Source organism: Mercenaria mercenaria, chromosome 3, assembly GCF_021730395.1.
Source record: "Mercenaria mercenaria strain notata chromosome 3, MADL_Memer_1, whole genome shotgun sequence".
Lineage (NCBI taxonomy): Eukaryota > Metazoa > Mollusca > Bivalvia > Venerida > Veneridae > Mercenaria > Mercenaria mercenaria.
This window is the reverse complement of record NC_069363.1, coordinates 91,963,932-91,988,531: the sequence shown is the minus strand read 5'-3', so window position 1 is coordinate 91,988,531 and position 24,600 is coordinate 91,963,932. Positions and strand designations below refer to the sequence as shown.

The following is a 24,600-nucleotide window of genomic DNA, read 5'->3' as shown; positions in this document are numbered from 1 at the left end:
GATATGTCGGTTTATAACCAATAACAAGATATTTCATACATTTAAATGAGTGATTGATGTGTAGCCTTTGGAAAGTGTTTTGAATATTTTCCCATAGAGGTTTTACATACTGGCAGTCAAGAAAAAAATGCTCTGCAGTTTCTATGTTGTTACAACAGTTACAGTAAGGATTGTCGAGAATTTTCCAGATATAAAGATTTTCATTTGTTGGTACTATTCTATGAATTATTTTCATTCGTAGTTGTTTGACCCTATTATCGGCGATTACATTGTTTATTATATAGTAAACACTTTGCCAGTATATTTTTGTTTTAAAATACTGCTCCCAGTAATTATGTTGGTAGGGTTTCTCTATTTTATTCTCCAGGAAAATTGCACGTATAGTTTTATTAGTCATTGCATCTATTTTAGAGTTTATGCACGATAAATTTGTTCTGATCTTGTCTTTATTGATTCATTAGTATTTATAATTGTTTTCCATGTTCTAGGTATTGCTTTCTTTATTTTGAAAGTTTCAGCTGCCCAGTTCACTTTATTTTGCAATTTATTTAAAATAACATTTTCGTCAATTTTCCCATCTTTTACAATATCATTAATAAATACAATATTGGAATTAATCCAGCTTTCAAAATATAGTGGTTTTCCTGCATATTTGATGTATTTATTTCCCCATATGATTTCTTTTCTAATATCATAATATGTCTTTGGCTTTTGAGAATTGAGAGTATTATTAAATTCTATGTAATTCTCTAACAGTTCGTAATAAAATGGAAACAATGGTAATCTAGTTTTTGGAAGGGATTTATAGAGTCAATATTCATATATAAAATCAGTAAATTTTTACCAAATTGGTTAAGAATTACATTAAGGATAACTTTCCAGTTAGCGTTGTTGTTTTGTTTCAATGCTTGGATCCATTTCATTTTCAGAGATTTGTTATAGGATGCAATATCAGGTATATCTAAACCCCCATTAACTTTAGGCCCAATTAAGACAGATCTTCTGATTTTTTCTTTTTTATTGACCAAATGAACTGAAATATCATTGTGTTAATTTTGAAATGACGTATTTTGGTGTCGGTAACGATTGAATTAGATATGTTAGTTTTGGCAAAAACAACGATTTTATTACAGTTGTCTTTCCATAAAATGTTAAGTTTCTACTATTCCATTTGTTTATCATAAGCTGACAGTCTTCTAATTTATTATCCCAATAAAGTTTTTTCACATTCAGTCTTATTTGTACTAAAATAGACACCCAGTGCTTTTACATATTTCTTAATTGTTATTCCATAGATTTCAGTTTTGTTATCATTTTTGCATTTTCCGATAAGAATTAATTCTGTTTTTAACCGATTTAGCTTAAGGCCAGAATGTTTTCCAAAGGTATCCAGAATTTTCAGTGCAATTGGTATTTCATCTGTATTGTGTAAAAATAATGTTGTATCGTCAGCTAACTGGCTGATTAAAAGTCTTTTAATCTGTGTGCCTGTTTCGATTTTAATGCCAGATAAACAAACTGATGATCTAATTTTAGTCGCCAGAATTTCAGCAATTAAAATAAACAATAGAGCAGATAATGGACATCCTTGTCTAATACCACGTGTAACTGAGAAGAAGCGAGACTTCCAGCCATTGTTAATTACGGAAGAATAAATATCATTGTAAAGTATTTTAACCCATGTAACAAAAGTATTCTTAAAGCCAAATTTACGCAAAACATCAAACATAAAATTCCATTCTATTGTATCAAAAGCCTTCTTGAAGTCGAGAAATAAAACAATGCCCTCTTCATTTAAAAACTCCACATAATCAATAATATCTTGAATTTGGCGAATATTGTAACCAATAAAACGATTTTTTATAAAACCTTGTTGATCTAGGTTAACAATTTTTGGCAATACTTTCTGTAGACGCATTGCCAAAACTCTTGCAAGTATTTTATAATCGATATTTAATAAAGAAATAGGGCGCCAGTTTTCTAGATTTTCTGGGTCACCTTTCTTATATAAAAGTGAAAAAATGCACTGTTTTTGACTCCTTGATAACCTATTTGCATTCATACTCTGTGTAAAGGAATTTAATAACAGTTTATCAATTTTGTTCCAAAACGCTTGGTAAAATTCGACTGTGAGTCCATCCAGCCCTGGACTTTTATTAAGTTTCATATTATTTATAGCGTCAGTACATTCTTGAATGGTTATAGGTCCTTCACATAAATTGCTTCGTACGGTGTTAATTTGCTTTCTAGTGTAATATTATTTAAATAATTTGATTCGTCGTATGTCTTAGATTGTGTTTCGTATAACTTTTCATAAAAATTTACCTGTTCATGTAATATCGAATTTATGTCTGTAACGTGTTTTCCATTAATCTTTAGAGATGAAATTAATTTCCTATTTTGACGGGATCTCTCAAGATTTAGAAAATATCTGGAATTTTTTTCCCCTTCTTCTAAAAACTGTACCCTTGATCTAACTTGGGCTCCATGTGTTTGGAAATCATATATTAGAGATATTTCATGTTCATTTCAGCTATTTACTATTTAAAGTTTCATTATTTTCAGAATAGAGTTGGGTGAGTTGTTTTTGAAGGTGATGTAATCTATTATGCCTTTTACGTGACATTTGTATCGAATACTTTATAGATGCTTCTTTTATTTCATATTACATATTTCCCATTTTAGAATACTGTCGACCTCTAAACATTCACATTTTTCGATAATCTCTGAAATAATTTCACAATATTCTTTATCATTCAAATATGAATTATTCATTTTCCAATAACCAGGACCTCGTTTAAATGGTGATTTTAACTTAATAGATATTGCTAAATGATCAGTACTTTGTATAACTGCTGGTCTAATATCACATGAGAATATAAGTGGAAAAAGGTTATTTTCAACTAACCAAAAGTCTATACGACTTTTTTCTGTACCATTCTTTCTTCGCCACGTATATTGATTTATATTTTCATGTAATTTTCTCCAAATATCTATTAGATTATGACTTTTTAGCAGTTTAAGTAAACCTGAATTAATTGTAAACTTGTTTGAATTCGAAGCATTTGTTATTCTATCATTTGCCTGCAATATATCATTAAAATCTCCGCCAATTATTTTAATGCCTTGCGCTTTTACAAATAACTCATCAGCTAAGTTAGTATAGAAAAGAGTACGTGACTTTTTGTCATTGGGAGCGTATATGTTTAAAAAACAAAATATATTACAATGCGTATCATTAACTAAAACGTATCGTCCATTTGTGTCTGTGCAACTGTCTAGTATATTATAATTAAGCTGTCTATGAAACAGAATTGAACAACCTCTAGCATTACTTTCTCCATATGAATTATAAAATTCCCAGTCTTCAAATTCATTCTTTAAACTATTAGTTAAATCTACTGTGAAGTGTGTTTCTTGCAAAAAAACAACTTTGCACTTTTGATGATTTAACCATTGTATAAGACGTCTGCGTTTATTTTTATCCCTAAGACCTTGGCAGTTTAGAGATATCATGTGTAATGTGTCAGTACTTTTATTCATAATGTTTGTGTAATTGATTTTAAAAAATTGTGACACAGAGTTTTAACAAAATAGTTAAAATAACTATATAACCATCTAAATAAAAAAATAAAAAAAAGATACATCTGTATTTTTTAAGAAGTAACATGCGCGCACTATAATATAAAGAAAAACACATGTGCAAAAAAATTATACAAACACATATCAACTTCTTTGCATACCGTTTAAATTTATAAAATACATACTAAATTTTAATAAAGTAACTTGCGTGTGTTATAACATATAAATTTCATATGATAAGTACATGTCTTATATCCACACGAAGTCTTAAAATTTCCGTGCAAAGTATATAGCATAATTTTCTATTGTCCTGCTTATATAAACACATTGACCGATAACAGTATTTAGCAAAGAATAGAACCACAGTATATAAAACACGTGATTTAAACTTCAAGCAGTTGTCAAGTTTAATATCTGACCATTCAGTTAATAAAGATAGCAGTACTCTTTCAAAACATAGATCCACATAATTGACAAGATTATGTATAGCAAAGCACGATGTAATCGTGAAAGTCAGTACTGTTAACAAGTGTAAAGCAAACTCTTTATCTATTTGCGCCATTTTCATATATTAGTGCAATATATGTTCTTATATTTTGTGATACAAATGTACTTATATTTTCTACGTATTTTTTTTATATACCGTCCATTTATATAACTATAGATAATTTATTTATACCATAGCTTTAAATATATCGTACCTATCATATAGGTCACGATGAAGATCCGTTACGTAATGCCAAGACCTTATGGTGATACAAGTTGTATGCAAGTTTGGTAAAAATCAAATCATAAATGAAGCTGCTATTATGCAGACAAGGTCAAAATAGCTAAGTTTGGCCCTTTCAGGGGCCATAACTCTGGAACCCATAATGGGATCTGGCCAGTTCAAGAAAGGAACCGAGATCTTATGGTGTACAAGTTGTGTGCAAGTTTGGTTAAAACAAAATCATAAATGAAACCACTATCGTGCAGACAAGAAATTGTTGACGCACGGACGGACACACGGACTGACGACAGACGACGGACAAAGGGTGATCACAAAAGCTCACCTTGTCACTATGTGACAGGTGAGCTAAAAACCGCTAACAGGGCAGCACACTTCTATTCTTCTGTCACTAAAACTGACAAAGATAGTTTGATGAAAATTTCATCTATATGGTTGCAATTTCTTAAAATGAAAGGTTGCGATGGAAACAGTAAAATCACATGTAGTTCAAAGAGCTTTTTCATATTAACATTTCTAATTATGATTAAGTAGCTGGGCCCAATTTACCAATTTGGTAGCTTGAAAATTTGTATGGGGGTGGGTGGTGCATGGTTTGCTTACTTGCCTCTGATATAATGTATGTTGTATGTCCTGAAAATATGCATAAGTTCATTCTTATTGCACAATGTACTGCATTCTGTGAACTTTTAAAGGACCAGAACTCCTGGATATGGCATCATACATGCATATGTGCAAGTTCATTTGATTATAATACAGTTCTGTAAAATTGGTCCAGATCTTTTGAAAACCGAAGGAGTAATTCAGACGAAGGAACAAGATTTCAGAATGAGTAGTAGTGTATTCAGAACGGGGATCCCGTGCGATCGGAATAAAGATTAATGGCGACATATACCAAACTGTTAAACCATGTCTGAATGTCATAAAAAGACATGTCGCCAGTCAGAATTCTGCGACTGGACCGATCTATGACGTCATCAAAATGGCGGCCAAATTTGAAAATATAACTTTGCGTAATTCATTATTTATTTATGTTACACAGCAAAACTTCATATTATTATCTTGGTTTTCCATCCTGGAATATTTGTTGTCAATGTAATAACAATATTGAAGTATATAAACAATTAACTAATGTCAAATAATAAAAATATATATTACCCCACCCACTTTATTTCAACAGATTATTTTCTTGTTGAATATATTTGTCTGGTATATGATATACCAAAGAATATAAGAATATCATCATATTCCAATAGTGCTGTAGCTGTTTATGTGTGTTTTATGTCTCTGCTACACATAAACACCGTACCAGTTTGCTGGTCCACCATTCGTATTGCGTTGAACTCCACATTGACTTTAAACATTCGCACTTAATCAAGTGCAATAATTAGAATTCCTACCTTTCTTTTAACGTTTCTCTCCCGATAGATATGTTTTAGTTTGATTGAACCTTTCAAACGTTAGGACAAATAGTTTCCAATGGATCCCAAAACTTTATTGAACAATAATGGAGTTTTAAACAATAAACTTTCGATAGTCAATAGTTTGGATTGTTACCTTCATTTTAGAATATGCCAATCATTCTAGCCCAGTTTGTGAGAAGGAAACTTTTCATGATGGGTATCTAGACTGTGTGATGAAACATTTGTCATCGTCTGGCATTCTGAGAACTCTTGAAAGTTCTGTGATAATGTTATCAATTGTCAAGGGCTGGCACAAAATTTGACATTTTTGAAGAATTTTCATAACAGTTCTATGACAAAATTCTTGCTATCAGAAGTGTCTTTCTTGAAATTACTATTGTCAACGGCAAAGAACATATGGCGACTATTCACAAAGTTTCTTGGAATATGTTTTGTTTATGCAACCTAATTAGAGAACAGTTGCCGTATATATGATTATTATTAGCTATCAGATCCTAATGGGCTACATGTAAGAGTAGTCTACATAAATATATAACCCGTGTAAGAAGTATTTTAGTAGTTTAATGTATAATACACAGGCTGCAACCTGTAGATATTATTAGTTATAACCACGAATAGTTGCAGTAGGTTTGTGGGTTTGTGCGTACATGTAAGGGTCGAGCACATAAGATTCTGTGACGAGTTGGAAACATGACTGTCCTTGACATGTTCAAATTGTCATTCTTGCTTTCCGAGGAAGGGCCCAGATTCAACCAACACAGATAACATGCAATATATTAGGTATGGACTTCCCAATAAGATCTTAGTAATAAGCAGTAACTGTTACTGGTCCTGTACCAGCCTGAGGGATGAATATCATTATTACCATAAGAATTTGGCTGTAAAGGAAAGCTCTCATATGTAAACCTTTCCGTCCAAAAACTGAATTGCTATGTATTCGTTTCACCGACAATAGCTTTGGATATTTCGTGTTTATTGCTGAATTTGGATGTATTTAAAATATTGTAAGACCTTTTGATTGCCGTTTTTACTTTTTTACCCACAGAGCAATGACCTGTTTCAACAACTAATATTTGCGATTTCCTGTCTTAACAGAAAACAAAAAAGCTTTTTATATGCCTGAAGGTGTATTATTTTATGACGCCGGTGTCCGTCTGTCCCTCTGTCCGTCCGTAAGCAATTTCATGTCCGCTCTGTAACTCTTGAACCCCTTGAAGGATTTTGAAGAAACTTACACAAATGTTCACCACATCGAGCAGACGGGCAGAGCGTATATTTTGAATGATACGCTTCAAGGTCACGGTCACATTGAGGGATCAAATGTCAAATGACTCTTGTTTCGTGTCCGCTCTGTAACTCTTGAACTGCTTGAAGGATTTTAAAGACACTTGGCACAGATTTTCACCATATCGAGACAAAATGCAGAGCACATGTTTCGGATGGCTAGCTTCAAGGTCAAGGTCACACTTAGGGGTCACATGTCATATCTTCAGGCGTATATTTCTCCTCATTTCGGTACTCTTGTTTCCCAAAAGAATCATTTTAACACTTCTAGTTAGTACTAGGGGCGCTAGTTTATTTTTAGTCACATTTAACTCAATTGCTTTAGCAACAATAATCGTTGCCTATCTGATATTAGCACGGTCCACTATATCCCTACTGACGCGGCTGTATCACAATCTGTTTACCAAAATGCAAAGGCAGTCTATGTCAGAGAAATCACGATCATCATTAATAAATGCATTCTCAAATGGTAGTAAAAGACTGTTGCAAACGTAAGCTTAGTGGTGTTGTGATCAGACATTTTGATACCTATTTACAGGTATAAAACAATAATATTTAAAACAATACGGGAAAGATATAAACAAACAGATGTTAAAACATTGTAAAAAAGTTTGTTAGAAGCAAATTTAATGATGTGTTTCATATAGCAGCTTAAACATTTCTGAAATGACTGTGAAAAGCTCCACAGACATCATGTCAGTTTTCACTGAAGGCTGTGTATATTTTACGGAAGAGTGATATTTCATGGATAAAGGGTTCATTGACGACACATCAATTTGAAAGGGTCAAAAGCGATATATGAATGTCACAACAACAGCAGCAAAAAGTAGATATTAACTTATAGATATGAAAAAATTAAGATATAGTTACTGTTTTTTATTCTATAGTTATATCCAGCTGTGTTAAATAGCAGGACAATAGATCAGTAAAAATAACAAGAGCTCACTCATTCAAAAAGATAAATCTAAAATTATATTACAGTAAATTAATTTTCAATTTTGAAGGGTCGTGAGTACAAGTCCCTTCTAGGCAGTTGTGCTTTTGGTTATAAGCTTGTCTAATCTACTATTTCAGTTATGTAAGACTATTACTATTAGATAATTATCAACAGGTTTCTACTTTTTATTTACATTTAATTATGATGCAGCATAGAAATTACTTCATCAAAGCCTTTCCTTTATTTCACGTCCCTTTAAAGATGTAGTATGCTCACCTTTTACATAAATATTTCATTGATCTAAATCTAGAAAATCGTCATTAAACATCTATACCTTGGCTTAATATATAATATATAATATAATTGCAATCACAATTAAATGTCTGTAAAGTAACAACCATTTGTTTCAAACAAACTTCCAGAGATTTAGTACCATAACATGTTCATTTCATTACATTAATTAGTACGTAGTATTTAAACCTAACACACTACCTTTCATACTCACAAACATGGTTATTTTATGATTCCATAAATGATCTGCGATAATTGTTCATATATTCAAATATGAAATTTGAGCATAATATATCTTTAATATTGTATAATTGACGTTTCTTTTATTTAAAATAACATAATGCTAAATAATTATGCATATGTACGATGTACATTACAACAAACTTCACTTTCAGCAACAAAAACAAACAACTCTATCAATTATTTGAAGATTAATATATATTTAGTTTTTAAAAAATGGCCGCCATTTTGATGACGTCATAACTCGGTCCAGTCGCAGAATTCACACTGGCAACATGGCTTAGAATGAACTTCAGACATTACGGAACAGATTGGTATATGTCGCCATTAATCTTTTTTCCAATCGCACGTGACCCAAAATTTGGCTCTAAGCAAATACACTATAGACAAAGCAGTAACTAAATGCATCCCTCACCCCAAAATAATTTTGTGAGCAGAAAAAACTGTGAATTAGGGTCATGACACCAAACACTATTTTCAGAGACTTCCTTGAAATAAATGCAGTATACATAGGCAATTTTATTACCTGTAGATTGGCTCTGATGTCCAACTGCCAGATCTGACTCCTCTGAAAGGATATCTAGAACAGCATTCATCGTATCTGCTCCCTTTTGAATCCTGCCAGCTTGCACTGAAATAGTATATGAAAAAAGATATCATATAATTCTTTTACACAAGATTCAAATTATTTTCTGTCAAGTACTCTTTGATGTTTTATGATGTAAAGTAATCTCCATTGAGACCAGCAAAATATGTTTGCTATATTCAGGATTTCTTATTTTAGTGAACACATTGAATCCTTATAAACAGTATTTGCACAATAAACAAATTGATGTTAAAAGTGTACTTAAAGAATGTGGTTTACCTTACTGAACTATAAACTGATTACTTATGTTATTTCAATCTCCTCTTTAAGGAGCTGATATAATGTATAGTAACTATACTTTTTTTTTAATTTTGTGAAAGACTGTTTTAATCCACATGGAAATAATTTATATTTTAAGCATTATGAAGGGACAGAAAATGCATACTGCAGAGCAACACAAATATTGATAGCAATTACAAGGTATATACAGATTATATTAAACAAGTACTTTTCAAGGATTTTTCAAGCAGCTTACTTTTACTCTTTCAACATCTATTTTCTATATAGGACCTGTTAAAATCTTAGTTTGAACAACTTTTTAACTACCGTATTTTGGTGCGTATAGGTCGCGGTAATGTATAGTACGCATCTAATTTTTGCCCTGGAAATGGCCGGAAAATTAAAGTTCTAGCGTATTAGTCGCAGTTAAATTTCGGATTTTTTCCCCAGCAATATTTACCGGCAAAAAAGTTATGGCTGCGGCCATACTGATGCCGCAGACTGAATCATTATCAGAATCTGATTGGTGGAAATCGCACAGTGTTATTTTCGATCCCAACTGTTTCGTACCAACGGTAGTATCGGTAACAGACTGCATCTCAAATCAAAGAAAAGTGGCTTTTTGACACTAATTGGCAGCAGTTTACATCCTGCAATTATGCAAGTTAAAGTGTGAATTGTTTGCACAGCAATTATAACACCTTTCCGCGTCATGTAATTAACCGCGTTCTTTTGATTCCGAGTAAAGAGATTAACAAAATATCTTTTTGGAGTTTTTTTTTCTTTTATTTAAAAGTAAAAAAAAATTATCTTTCAAGTTTTTTATTACGCTAAGAATTAGTATAAACAATGTTTGGAATTGAGGACTGATCTGTCTGGATTTTATTCAACCCGGAGTACATGTACCTGTCAATGGTGTTCAGTAAAACGAAAGTAGAAACAAACGTAATTCAAACTGCAAAAACATCATTGAATTAAAGTAATTCTTAATTTTAATAGTCTGTAAGGGTTATTTACGATATATTTTATTGAAAATAACTGCCATTGGTTGAAAAGCTGCCAATATTGATATTTTTTTATCCGTTTTGTTCGTTTGTCACAGATGCACATAATTTTACGAGAGCTACAGTCAGAAAATTGACCCGAAAAAATTCTGCTGGCAATGTTCTGTCGTATAGGTCACAGGAACTTTTTCAGGCAGCAAATTGGGTAGAAAAAGTGTGACCTATACGCAACAAAATACGGTATTTCCAAAATTGATGTTATAGTACAGTCTAACCTGTTTTAATATAGAGGTCATGAAAGGGACAGAATGAAAGTGACCACTATATCTAGGTTTTCAATGGTGTATTGTAATTATGTAGAAGTTTGTTTGTTATGCAGAATAGCTTTGTTGAACACTAATAACTTTTTTCTATCATATTACAATATACAAGCGGGCCATAGTGACCATAAGTTACTCACCTGACCTTGAATGTTTGACCTTTTATATATATACATGTATGACATGCTGAATCATGACTAGTAACAAGATCCATCAAGAAGTGGTTTAAAGATTGTTCTATTTTTAGCTCTAGCACCCGCTGGAAGGGGCCAAAGGCCCACATTTGAATAACAGCAAAAGAGGACATTACAATTTTAATGCTACAGACTATGTTTGATGAAGATCCACGGAACAGTTCATGTAACTTCATAAGAAGTTGTCTAAAGGTACTTCTTTTTTTTCCTCTAATGGCCACCTATAAGAAGCAAAACATCCCTATTTTGAATATGCTTGGGGGAGAAATTTACAGGTGCCCTTCCGTGCATTATTTCATCATGAGCAGGCACTTTGGTAGAACCACTGACCTTTTGTAAGCCAGCTGGATATCTTGCTAACGAGGAATTCAACACCCTGAGTAAGGCTCAAACCCACATTGGTGAGGGGCAAGTGATTTGAAGTCAGCGACCTTAACCACACAGCCATGGAGGCCCCCAACTACTTTTTGGTTCTATCTTGTTATGCTTTTTTTGTAGAGTCAATGCCCCCTGAAATTCGACATACAACCATTATGTTCACACTGCATAGATACTGCATCAAAAAACTCATATACTATTACAAGTATTGCAAAATCCTTTTTCTGTCCTGTTTAATCATCTGCCATAGGAACCACATTTTTCGATACCGCAATCCCTTCCATATAACAACACATATAGGATTAAACTTACAAAGCCAATAAATCTCAAATACCTCTCCTTTGGCATTCTTCAACTGCAAGTAATATTTTTTCTCTGCCATATCCCATTTCTTCAATTCTCTGAACAATGGCATCTGTTTCTAAAACATATTTAGAAATATTGAAACATCTGCTTCTAAAACAACTCCTAAAACATATGGGATCACATCCCCACTTACACAGTGATTTTTAATCTTGAGCTTTACAACATAATTTTACCATTTTTTTTTTTCTGTAACATTTAAATGTATCATAAGGAAAGTATATTACATGTACTTTAGATAACATAAAATCAGATAAGTTTTCTTCAAACATGTGCAGTAAGTTGAATTAATCTTTGTACCATGCTGACCACACAAAACATGACACTTAAAATATCTTTTTTTTTTCAGATTTTTTTTTTTAAAAAGAAAAATGAACTCTGTTTAGACGTCTTCCAATGACACTACACAGCATTGTTTTCCAATAAGGAAATGTATTTTGAATAAGAAATGTATTTTAACTGGACCATAGAAGGGGTACTTAAATGGTGCCAGTCGAGACAAACTCAAGGCAAGCTAACAGTTGTTGTAAACTGGAAAATTGGTCTAGTGAAGAAGACATATGCCTGATATTGAATAAGTGGTACCTAAATTACTGAATCTGTATTACCTTTAGATCTGAGTTTACAAGATCCGCTGTCTTTCACCTATAAAAATAAATATGAGAAAACTTTGAATATTTTCCAAACAGTTATCAAGGACAAACCAGCTTCTTTCCCATCCACACCACCTGGCTGCAATGTTTTTGCTCAAAAATCAAGTCAACTTTAATAATTTGAGTACAGGATAACTTAAGAAATACTTCTGTGATATTATTTAACAAGAGGGTCATTGACCCTAAAGCGCTCTCCTGTTTACAAGGCTTCAAGTGTGTTTGTATTAGTACAGAGTTAGGTTTCTTCTATGTTAGCTTATATTATATACATTTCACACATATTTTTGAACCCAGGGCAACTAGCGCAATCACTAAAGGTGATGAATGTACCCCCCGCATGCACTGACACAGTATATTGCAATTTGACGCACACAAGACTGCCTAATTATGTGGACTGTATGTATATAGACTTATGTATACAGTATAGTAACAAACTAGATGTGTGTCCATAGGACACGGATGCCCCCCCCCCCCCCCCCCCCCCCCCCCCCCCCCCCCCCCCCCCCCCGACCCGACTCAGGTTAAACAATTTTTAAGATGTTTGCAACACAAACTTTTAAGAACCTTATGTGTATTTTTCACTTAGTTGGCCATAACTCTGGCCTAGCTGAGTAAAATCCTAAAGAGGACACTTCATAGGCTATAAAACAATCCTCCCATGTTTTATGATTCTAGGTCAAGTACATTTTAACATACATGTTTCACAAACTTTTTTTTTCGTGTAAGTCTGGACAAGAAGTCTGGTCTTGTGTAGTGAAATAATGACTGTAGGTAAAATATTTTCGGAACTACGCATGACAAAACATTAAAATGAAAATTTTTTCCTAGGTCAGGGGCCATAACTCCAACAATACTGAATGAATCCAGACGCAAAACCCCAGGTGCACAACTGCACATGCTGACCAACATTCCTGTAAATTTCGGTGACTCTAGGTCAAATACTTTTGGAGCTACGCGCAACACAACATTAAAATGACCAATTTTTAACTAAGTCAGGGGCAATAACTCCTACAAGACTGAATGTATCCGGACGCGAAACCCCAGGTGCACGACTACACATGCTGACCAACATTCCTGTAAAGTTTTGTGACTCTACATCAAATACTTTTGGAACTATGCGCGACACAACACTAAAATGCCCAATTTTTACAAAGTCAGGGGCCATAACTCCTACAGGACTGAATGAATCCGGACGAAAAACCCAAGGTGCACAACTACACATGCTGACCAACATTCCTGTAAAGTTTTGTGACTCTACATCAAATACTTTTGGAGCTAGGCGCGACACAACATTCTCGGAACTGACGGACGGACAAGAGCAAATCTATATGCCCCCACCACTCATGGGGGGGGGGGGGGGGGAGCACAAAAACAAAGTCCCATAACTCTGCAGAATATGTATCTAAAAGAACTTAACATGCCCTAATGCCCTATGCACAACTAATATTGTTACTGATCACTTGTGTGAAGTTTCATTAAATTGTGACAAGGGGATGAGGAGAGATGGTGTGCACAAGATTGTGTCTATCACAGTATATAGTATAGTAAGAAAAAACAAAGTCCAATAACTCTGCAGAATTTTTTTCTGAAAGAAGCTACCATGCCCAGTGCAAAACTACGGTTGTTACTGATCACTTTTGTGAAGTTTCATTGAATTGTGACAAGGGGATGAGGAGAGTTGGTGCGCACAGACGGATGGACAGACAGATGGACGGATGGACAGACAACCTGAAACCAGTATACTCCCCCTTACAACTTTGTTGTCGTGGGGGTACAGTAATTTGAATAATTACAAATCTGATATCACATGATAAATATCAAGGCCCTATCCATTACTGATTCAGAGAAGAAGATTTTCAAAGTTTCTTATGTATCAGCCTATAGTAAGTACATGTCAGACACAGGAACTTGGCTATTCTTTTTTTTACCTTAGGGTAATAATTTGGACAAGTATGGTAGACAGTCAAACCCTTATATCAAATGCCAAATATCAAAGTTCTAGAGAAAAGGATTTTTTAAAGTCTGATAGCTTAAAACCTATTTTTAACTAAAATGACCCATTTATTCAATGAACCCGACCCATTTGAACAATTCTGAAAGAGGGCTACCAAGAGATAATTTGTGTAAAGTTTCGTCAAAATCCATTCTGTGATTTTAGAGGAGATATTGTTTAAAGAAATTGTTGATGAAAACCATGCCCTCTGGCAGCCATGTTTTTTAGACGAATCAGAAAAATTTGAACAATATTTGTATGAGGTCACACAAGAACATTCATGTAAAATTATCTTAAAATCGGGCTAACAAATTCACACAAGAAGACTTTTAAAGTTTCCACTATATATATATAGGGAAACATGACCACGCCTCTGGCAGCCAATTTTTTTTCACGAATCAAAATAATTTGAACAATCTTTGTAGAGGGTCATACAAGGACTATCTGTGTAAAATTATTTTAAAATCGGGCTAGCAGTTTCACACAAGATTTTTTTGTAATTATATAAGGAAAAGTGACCATGCCATCTGGCTGCCATGTTTTTTGACAAATCAAAATAATCTGAACAATCTTGGTAGAGGGTCACACAAGGCTTATTTGTGTAAAATTATTTTAAAATCAGCCCAGCAGTTTCACACAAGAAGATTTTTTTTAATTTCCACTATTTTCATATAGGGAAAAGTGACCACACCCACTGGCAGCCATGTTTTTTTGACGAATCAGTATTATTTGAACAATCTTAGTAGAGGGTGACATAAGGACCATTTGTGTGAAATTATTTCAAAATCACAGCACTGATTTAGGAGGAGATATTGTTTGAAGATTTTTCTATTTTTAGCTCTGGCTGCCCCTATGTGCAACCAAGCCAAACTGTTTAACAACTTTGGTAGAGGACCATCCAAGGAACAACCATGTCAAGTTTCATCAAAATCCATTCAGTGGTTTTGGAGGAGATGTCTTTTAAACACAACTGTTGATGGCAGATGGACTGACGAACAGGCTTACTACTGACACAGGGTGATTGATCACAATGAAAAATCCAACTAGTGTTTTTGGATCAGATGGAGCTTGAATAGTTTTTAATTTCTAATTACCTTAATTAAAATAGAAGACAGCTTCGAACAATAAACATTTTCATTTACAATCATCTAATGGAACAAGAGCTGTCCGTAACTAGAATTTTTAAGTTCTAATGGAGACATAATTTTGCAAATTTCAATTCAATATTTGCATTAGTTTTTGAGATAGTAACTTGCATACAAAACTTTAACCACTTGCAAGTTGTGACGTCCACGCCGACACAAGGGTGAGCAGAATATCTTAAGACTATTTTAGGGAAAGTCAAGCTAAAAGTTCATCAGAAGTCCTATTTTATGTATGTAGACCATGTTTGTTCTACTCATATTATACTGGAAAATATGACTACAAGTTAGAAATGTGCAAACACTTTAGTACATTGAGTTACCGTTTAAGTAATAATAACAAACCTTTGTTTCCTCTTTACTCTGACTGAAAGTTAGTTTTACAAAATCTATGTAATCTTGACCCTTCTCTTTCTTTACAAAACCGCAGTTAGGATAGTGCCGGGCATGTTCCTGCCACGGATCGTCACCTGGTTTCCAGCTATGTAAAACACCATCACAGAAAAAACAACGGCAAGTATCCTTATAGCCTGCAATCATGAAATCTTGTCATTAACTTAATGTCAATATTCAGTGGCTTTCTCTCACATCCTCAGACCTATCTTTTAACAGCACTTACTTTGAGTGATAAACAATATGTACAACAAGAGTTGTCTGCAAGACAGCATGCTCCACTATTCGGCGATTTGACAGTAAAATGAATTTATGTGTTAATAACAGACCTCTACTTTAAAAGGAAGATACACCAAGATATAGAAAGACCCTACTACTCAGAGGGGTTAAAAGTTAAGTATGGAAGGGGTGCTGACATTCTTTATTTTGATGGAATTAAATTATATGAGATTATCTTATATAGTACCAAAGTTATGTCCTGAAAAAGGAGTTTTTCAAAAAATTTAAGTATGAAAGGGGCATAATTTGGTCAAAAATAGAAATCAGAATCATAGGGATTGTTACCACACATGCAGATGATGATGATAAAGCTACATTTTAAGTTTCAAGTCATTATCTTATATTGTACTAAAGTTACATCCAGAAAGTGAAGATTGCCAAAAACTTTAAGTATGAAAGGGGCATAGTTCTGTCAAAAATACAATTACAGTTATGGGGATTGTAACCACACATGCAGATGATGATTATAAAGAAATATTTTTAATTTCAAGTCATTATCTTTTAAAGTACAAAAGATATGCCTATAAACAAATAAACAAGAGCTGTCCGTAAGACAGCCAAGCTCGACTATTCGAAATATTGTCCCAGAAGCAGGAAAATATTACCCAAAAAGGTTAAATATCAAAAGAATTTTAAGTTCAAAACGAGGCATAATTTGACCAAAATGTATATCAGTTATGGGACTTGCTGCTATCAACTAGTTTTATAACCCTGAAGGCACATGTGAAGTTTCAATTCAATATCTGCATTAGTTTTGGAGATAGAAACTCGCATGTAAAACTTTAACCAGAATTTTCAAAGTCCAAAAGGGGGCATAATTTGCCCAAAATACATGCTAGAGTTATGGGACTTGACCCAGTGAGGTTGGTTATTGATCTAGAAAAAAAAAAAGTTTCAAATCTATATGCTTTTTTTGTAATTGCTGTATGTACTTGCACGCAAAACTTTAACCAGGATTTTCTAAGTCCAAAAAGAGGAATAATTTGCTCAAAATACATGTAAGAGTTATGGGACTTGATCCAGTGAGGTTAGTAATTGATCTAAAAAAAGAAAAAGTAAGTTTCAAATCTATATGCCTTTTAGTAACAGCTGTATGTACTTGCATGCAAAACTTTAACCAGAATTTGCTAAGTCCAAAAGGGGGCATAATTTGGCCAAAATGAAGGTCAGAGTTATGGGACTTGCTGCTATCAACTAGTTTTATAACCCCGAAGACACATGCGAAGTTTCAAATTAATATCTGCGTTTAGTTTTGGAGATAGTAACTTGCATGTAAAACTTTAACCAAAATTTTCTAAGCCCAAAAGGGGGCATAATTTGCTCAAAATACATGTCAGAGTTATGGGACTTGACCCAGTTAGGTTGGTAATTAATCTAGAAAAAAAAAATAAGTTTCAAATCTATATGCCTTTTAGAAATAGCTGTATGTACTTGCATGCAAAACTTTAACCAGAATTTTCTAAGTCCAAAAGGGGGCATAATTTGGCCAAAATGAAGGTCAGAGTTATGGGACTTGCTGCTATCAACTAGTTTTATAACCCCGAAGACACGTGAAATTTCAAATCAATATCTGCATTAGTTTTGGAGATAGTAACTTGCATGTAAAACTTTAACCAAAATTTTCTAAGCCCAAAAGGGGGCATAATTTGCTCAAAATACATGTCAGAGTTATGGGACTTGACCCAGTGAGGTTGGTAATTAATCTAGAAAAAGAAAAAATAAGTTTTAAATCTATATGCCTTTTAGAAATAGCTGTATGTACTTGCACGCAAAACTTTAACCAGAATTTTCTAAGTCCAAAAGGGGGCATAATTTGGCCAAAATGAAGGTCAGAGTTATGGGACTTGTTGCTATCAACTAGTTTTATAACCCCGAAGACACATGTGAAGTTTCAAATCAATATCTGCATTAGTTTTGGAGATAGTAACTTGCATGTAAAACTTTAACCAAAATTTTCTTAGTCCAAAAGGGGGCATAATTTGCTCAAAATACATGTCAGAGTTATGGGACTTGACCCAGAGAGGTTGGTAATTGACCTAGAAAAAGAAAAAATAAGTTTCAAAGTTATATGCCTTTAATTGATGGCTGTATGTACTTGCATGCAAAAACTTAACCAAGGTGTGACGCCGACGCCGACGCCAGGGTGAGTAGAATAGCTAGACTATTCTTTGAATAGTCGAGCTAATAAAAATAATTCCAAATATAACATCTTGGTGACCATGACCTTGGGTATAATGGGCCCAGCCCCGGCACATATTTTGTTTGTATGCTGGACAATGTTTATGTGAAGTCACAGTAAGATATAAGCAATAGTAACAAAGATATGACAGAAAAACTAAGGTTGCCGAAAAACTTTAACCTTAAAAATAACCAAAGTATAACAAATATTTAACACAGTAACCACAACGTTGAACATGTACAATATCAAATCATTGAAATAATTTATTGGATCCACAAGCTCCACACTCTTCATCCAGTAGGGATCAATATTTTCAGATAGAATGGGAATACTCAGCCATTTCTCTTATCTTCTATACTGGTGGTATAAATTTTTCTCAATGTCAACTATAACTGTCAACTATAACTGGGGACAAAATTTGGGCACAGCTGGTAATCTGCTTGGTTTGAATGAAGGGTATTAAGAAAAACCTCAGCTCCTACACTACATATACCGTATAACCCCGTATTAACGCCCCCCCCCCCCCCCCTCTAATTAACGCACCACCCCCCCTCAACCCCCCATTTTTTGGGGAAAATAAAAAAATTGGTCCTAGATCCAACACAATAATATCCAGATAATAACAATTCCATAACAATACAAATGAATTTAAAAAAAAACACACTTTATTAACACAAACTTTTAAACACGTCAACAGGCATGGCACAAATAAATCTAATGTGTGTAAGTACTGAATATGCCACGTCACTCAGCACGTGACTTTACACAGATTCCCAGTATGATGACGTATCGGGTTATGTCAGTGCATGAATTGGGATGAATAGGGGGCGCGTTTATACGAGTTACTGACATTGTTTGGATCAAATTTTTCGTAAAATGCATCGCCCCCGGGGGCGTTTAAATGGGGTTATATGGTATAACAGAAATCATTAATGCTAACAAAACCAGTACAGTTACTGTGAAATAATCTAAATTCGCTGGCATGAAAGTTCGTGCAGATGGCAAAAGTGGCTTTAATTTGCGCATTTAAAAATATAGCAAAGCTGCCACCCGTACGCCATCCGAACCAAGATTGATCCCGCCGATGCTTCAAATGTAAATGAAGCTCTAAGTCTGCATGTAATTACAGTTTTAGCTTTTAATGTTATCCACATGAATCAGAGGTGAACATTGAATCAATTTATACAATTATTTGTTCAAATAATTACAGTCAAACTCGCTTTATACGAACTCATTCGGACCTAAGAAATATGTTCGTATCAAACGAAATTTGTATTAATGAATGTATGACCAGATAATTTGTCCGAGCAAGTTGGGCAGTATCACCGGTATCATCGGTGAATAGATTCCGATATATGAAAGTAGTTAATAGTTTTAAACTGATTAAGTTAATTTACTCAGATAACATTGAAATTACTCAACAAACGTCATACTTAAACACGTAAAACTTATTAATTTAAATTTTAATGTGTGGTCGAGGTCCAGAGCGCCAAATTATATCCACCGCCAACACTGAAGCTTGTACTATATAACAATCATTCTAAGAGGGATAAAAGTTTGTATATTTTGTAAGACACAGCCTACCTGTATCGACACTAGAACGTCAATAATTTGTTTAGAATTATTTACACCTCTTTAAATCTTGACCTGACAAAGGACCGAGTGCTTGTTTGTGAATAAGTGTGAACTACTCCTTTGTCCAATTACCACGCGGAACAAGGTTGACCATATTATTATTTTCAACACATTTTATAACGGCCCGACTTCTAAAATTAATTTGTATCAAAAGATGGAAAAGTATAATATTTAAGCTTATTGGGACTTCCAAAATGTGTTCGTATCTACCGATTTTTCGTATGAAGCGAGTTCGCTATTACCGAAATAATTTTGCAAAGAAAATTGAAGGACTCGGCCGGGGAATTCGGACTTTGTTCGTTTAATCCGAAAATTCGTATCAAGCGAGTTCGTATTAAGTGGACTCGACTGTATATAGTTTTCAGTCAATGATTAAATGATTAATGAAAGCAATATATTTCATAGCACTTGTAAGACGACGACAATGTATAAAACTTAGACTAAGAGCAAGTAATCGAAGCATTCATAAAGTGCAACCAATGTTATATAATTAATTTAATCAGTTTAACTGCCGATAAACAGTGACATTTTGAGATTTTTGATTGAAATACACAAGTCTTATAACACACATAAATATCTGACCGGAAATAAATTTGGATAACTATGTACTAAACGGTTAAATGATAGTGCAGTCTTAAATTCATGCATCGTTCGTAGGGCGAAATACATGAAAATTTGCCACGAGCAAACAAAAATGATTTCACAGCATTTAAATGTAATCAATCAACTGAAAGCAACCAATACCATGTAGAAACCAATATTTGCAACCAGTTTTATGTATTCATCTTTGTAGCATGTAGTAATTCTGCAATAACTGCTTGCAACCTGCAGTACACGTATAATTTTTATTATATATGCAACTTTATTTCTAGATTATCAGCCGGGAACAATGGTACCAAATCTAATAAATGTTCCAAGTAATCTGCATATTTATAGAACCTATTTATAGATTCCAGAAAATTCTTACCATTAGCAAGATCTCAGTTGTCTGACCTATAAAAATAATGAATACAGTTTATTTCTGTATTCTGTTTTTAATATAGGAAGATAGAAATGGAAATCATCGAAAGAAAATAGATACTACACAGCCAATCACACCCATCAACTGTGAGTGTCAATCAGTTTATGGTGAAGAAATTATGCCAAGATGATACTGGACTTAGGTATTTTCAATTCTACATTCATCTGGTGCAAATTAGACAAAAGACCTTTGTTTTTTTTTTCAGAAGCATGAAATTCAGTGAAGACCATTCCAAGTGACTACTGCTCAATAAACTGACATATTTCTAGTAAGTTATAGTGAGCTGGAAATGTCAATTTTGTTGAAAAATGTGAAACTAATATTCAACTAAATATATTTAATTGTTTCTTTTATTTTAAGGCTACATTTTATGTGTCATCCATAAGTTTAATATTGTCCCATTTTTTAAGTGACAAAACAATATTCAATGAGTTACAGCTATTCAACTAAGACAGCAGTCAAAAACAAATGTGGTGGCATTATGCAGTTTAATAATATATTTGTGTGGCATGGTTCAAGAGAAGTTTGCGTCTTTTGTGATTTAAATCCCCTTTCAAAACCATAACCCAATGTAGTAAGAAGCGTGTTAGTCAAGAACCTTTAATTACTCTGGTCAGTTGAAGGTTATGATATTCTTACCTGCATAAAACATCCCTGCCTCAGCCAATGAACGTAGTGATGGTGTCACTGTCTCGGGTATATTCAAAAATGATACAAATCGTGATTCAGTGTTAGCATATTTTTGATGACATGGTCCATGTTGAGCTGAAAATTAACTTTTGTTTTATATAAAATGCTCAATAAAATATAAAGGAAGTTTTTTTTTTGTTTAACCAGACGGCCATGATGACCCTATATCGCTCACCTGTTAAACTTTGCCTAGGAATCATCAAGATAAACAGTCTGACCAAGTTTCATGAAGGTAAGGTAAATGTGGCCTCAAGAGTGTTAACAAGCTTTTCCTTTGATTTGACTGGGTGGTGTAGTTGTTGACCCATATGACCCAGTTTTGAACTTGGCATAGGAATTACCAAGATTAACAGCCTGACCAAGTTCCATGAAGAAAGGGTAATAAATGTGGTTTCTAGGGTGCTAACAAGCTTTTCTTTTGATTTTACCTGGTGACCTAGTTTTTGACCCCACATGACCCAGTCTCTAACTTGGCCTAGAGATCATCAAGATAAACATTTTGTGCAAGTTTGTATCAAATCAAAACATAAATGAAACCTCTATATGGCTGAAAGGGCCAAAATAGAAAATGTTGCAAGTAACTCTAGAACCTATGATGGAATTTAGCCGGTTTTCGAAAGGAACTGAGATCTTTTTATGACTGAAGTTGTGTGTAAGTGTGGTTAAAATCAAAAAGTAAAATGTTGCTTTTATTGTGTTCACAAGGTAAAAATTAACAAATTTTGGCTTTTCAGGGGTCAATCAGGGGCCGTAACACTGGAAACTATGGTTGGATCCGACTGATTCATTATGAAATCCGAGACCTATTGTTGTTTTTGCAAGTTTGTAACAAATCAAACCATAAATGAAGTCTCTATATGGCTGCAAAAGCCAAAATAGCAAATTTTGGCCCTTTAACAGACCAACTTTGGAACCCATGATAGGATCTGGCCAGTTTTAGAAAGGAACCAAGATATCATGCCAATACAAGTTGTGTGCATGTTTGATTAAAATCAATTGCAAAATGTGGTCTCTATCATGTTTACAAGCCAAAATAGCAAATTTTGGCCCTTTAAGGGGACAAAACTCTGGAACCCATGGTGGGAGCTGGCCAGTTTTTGAAACGAACCGAGATATTATGCCAATACCAGTTGTGTTCAAGTTTGATTAAAGTTGATTTCAAACTGCCAGACTGGTCTTTATTGTGATGACAGATGAAGGGCAATCACAAAAGCTCACCTTATGAGCTAAAAAGAAAATATCATAACTGGAGATAATTAAAAGCTATATCCATTGGACACCATCTTACACTTTGACACCAATGATCAATAGTTCTGAGGGTAAACTTTAGAAAGCTTCATTATGGACGACTCTCACAAAAATATAAATATCAAAGTACATGTAGATCAGCTCAATCTAATTTCTTCCTAAGAGATGATGAAGTATGTATGTATGTTACCAAATGTACTACATACTGACAGACACAAACATGGACAATACAATTTTTTTATCTACTTACTTGCTCTAATTTGATAATAAATTACAATCTGTCATACCATACCCGCTTTTTACAACAGCACATGTATTTTAAAACATTAGGTAAAGGGTCATTACAAGCATGCTCAAAGATCTTCACAAATAATGAACACATTTAATCCCAATTCTTATCATACCAATTGCAAAACTTTAAAACCCAATGATAAACATTTAAAACTTGGCATTTTCAAGTACATGGCATACAAAGTGACATAGCGTTTTTCTTCTATTTCAACTATTACTCAAACCGACAAAACTATCAGGCTATTGAGTTTCTCTCTTTTTACAGAGGCAAGTACACAGAAATATGAATAATTAATGGGACTTGAATTTTGTTTTTAACACAACCAGAGTCACAGTATGTCAACTTTGTGTTTAACAGATGTCAAAATATATGTTAAAACGGAATTATACTAGATTTCTAAATTTCTTCAACATATCCGAAACTTCTACAAAAGACAGTCTGAGGTAGAAACTTTCAACAGAAGTTATTTTCCTGGAAATATTTTCCTATCATTACTTCTTCAGATCAATATGAAATGATCAGCTCTGACAGTATTAACTTAAAAGAACCTTGATTCAGCACACTATCATAAGTACCTAAAAAAGATATCATACCAGCAGATACAAAACTTTGCATGCTTGTATTATCAATATCTCCACCTCCCTGTGACACACTTGAACCTCTAGCTGTTCTGTACCTTGACGAAGGCGTTAGTGATGAAGATCTCATTGCACCTCCTAAAAGTAAATAACTGGTATATTTCAAGTAGTGTTTCAAATATATATGTTGTTTTCAGCTATAGACATAATTTCAACTCTCAAACCAAATATAACAGTTGGAACTAGATGCCCACAGGCAACATGTCGAGCTTGCCCTTTGACCCCTAACTGTGACCTTGACCTTTGAGATAGGAACCTGGGGTTTGCACATGATACTTCGTCTCATTGATGGAGTTAAACATTCATGCTAAATATAAACAAGATTCCTCCATGCATGTCAGTTATGGGCAAAACAAGATCTGACATGACCTTTGTCCTCCAACTGTGACCTTGACCTTTGAGATAGGAACTGGGATTTGCACAGGACATTCCATATCACTGAGGTTAACATTGATGCCAAATATAAACAAGATTGTTCCATGCATGTCAAATTTATGGTCCCAACAAACAAATCCGGATGCACGCACGCACGCACAGACACACACACACATGCACATACACCGAACAGCCATTTGGACGACTATGTCTTCGCTTCTGCAAGTGAACTTGACAAAAACAGTCTGAATAATTTCGAAAAAGAAAATGAATTCAGAACACAGGCATTTCTAATGAAGCATAAGCGTGTGACATTTTTCAGTGATATAGATAGGCATTGCATACTTCTGCCATGAATTTTAATGGACTATTTCCAGATAAACAAGAGCTGTCCATAAGACAGCCAAATCTAGACTATTTGATTTGTTGTCCCAGAAGCAGGAATATTACCCT

The 24,600-nt window shown here is 33.9% G+C and overlaps 1 protein-coding gene across 1 annotated transcript in view; it reads right to left on the bottom strand.

Annotated features, from left to right (window-relative positions):
* Nucleotides 1-24,600, bottom strand: part of LOC123524047 (uncharacterized) — a 59,920-nt gene that overhangs the window by 5,593 nt on the left and 29,727 nt on the right. Inside the window, exons 6-11 of the mRNA XM_053539278.1 lie at nt 23,728-23,850; nt 21,544-21,669; nt 15,743-15,927; nt 12,218-12,254; nt 11,581-11,667; nt 9,012-9,116 (exon numbers count right to left, since the gene is read on the bottom strand). Of these exons, the coding sequence (XP_053395253.1) occupies nt 9,012-9,116; nt 11,581-11,667; nt 12,218-12,254; nt 15,743-15,927; nt 21,544-21,669; nt 23,728-23,850 (663 nt within the window). The remainder of the gene's footprint in view (nt 1-9,011; nt 9,117-11,580; nt 11,668-12,217; nt 12,255-15,742; nt 15,928-21,543; nt 21,670-23,727; nt 23,851-24,600) is intronic.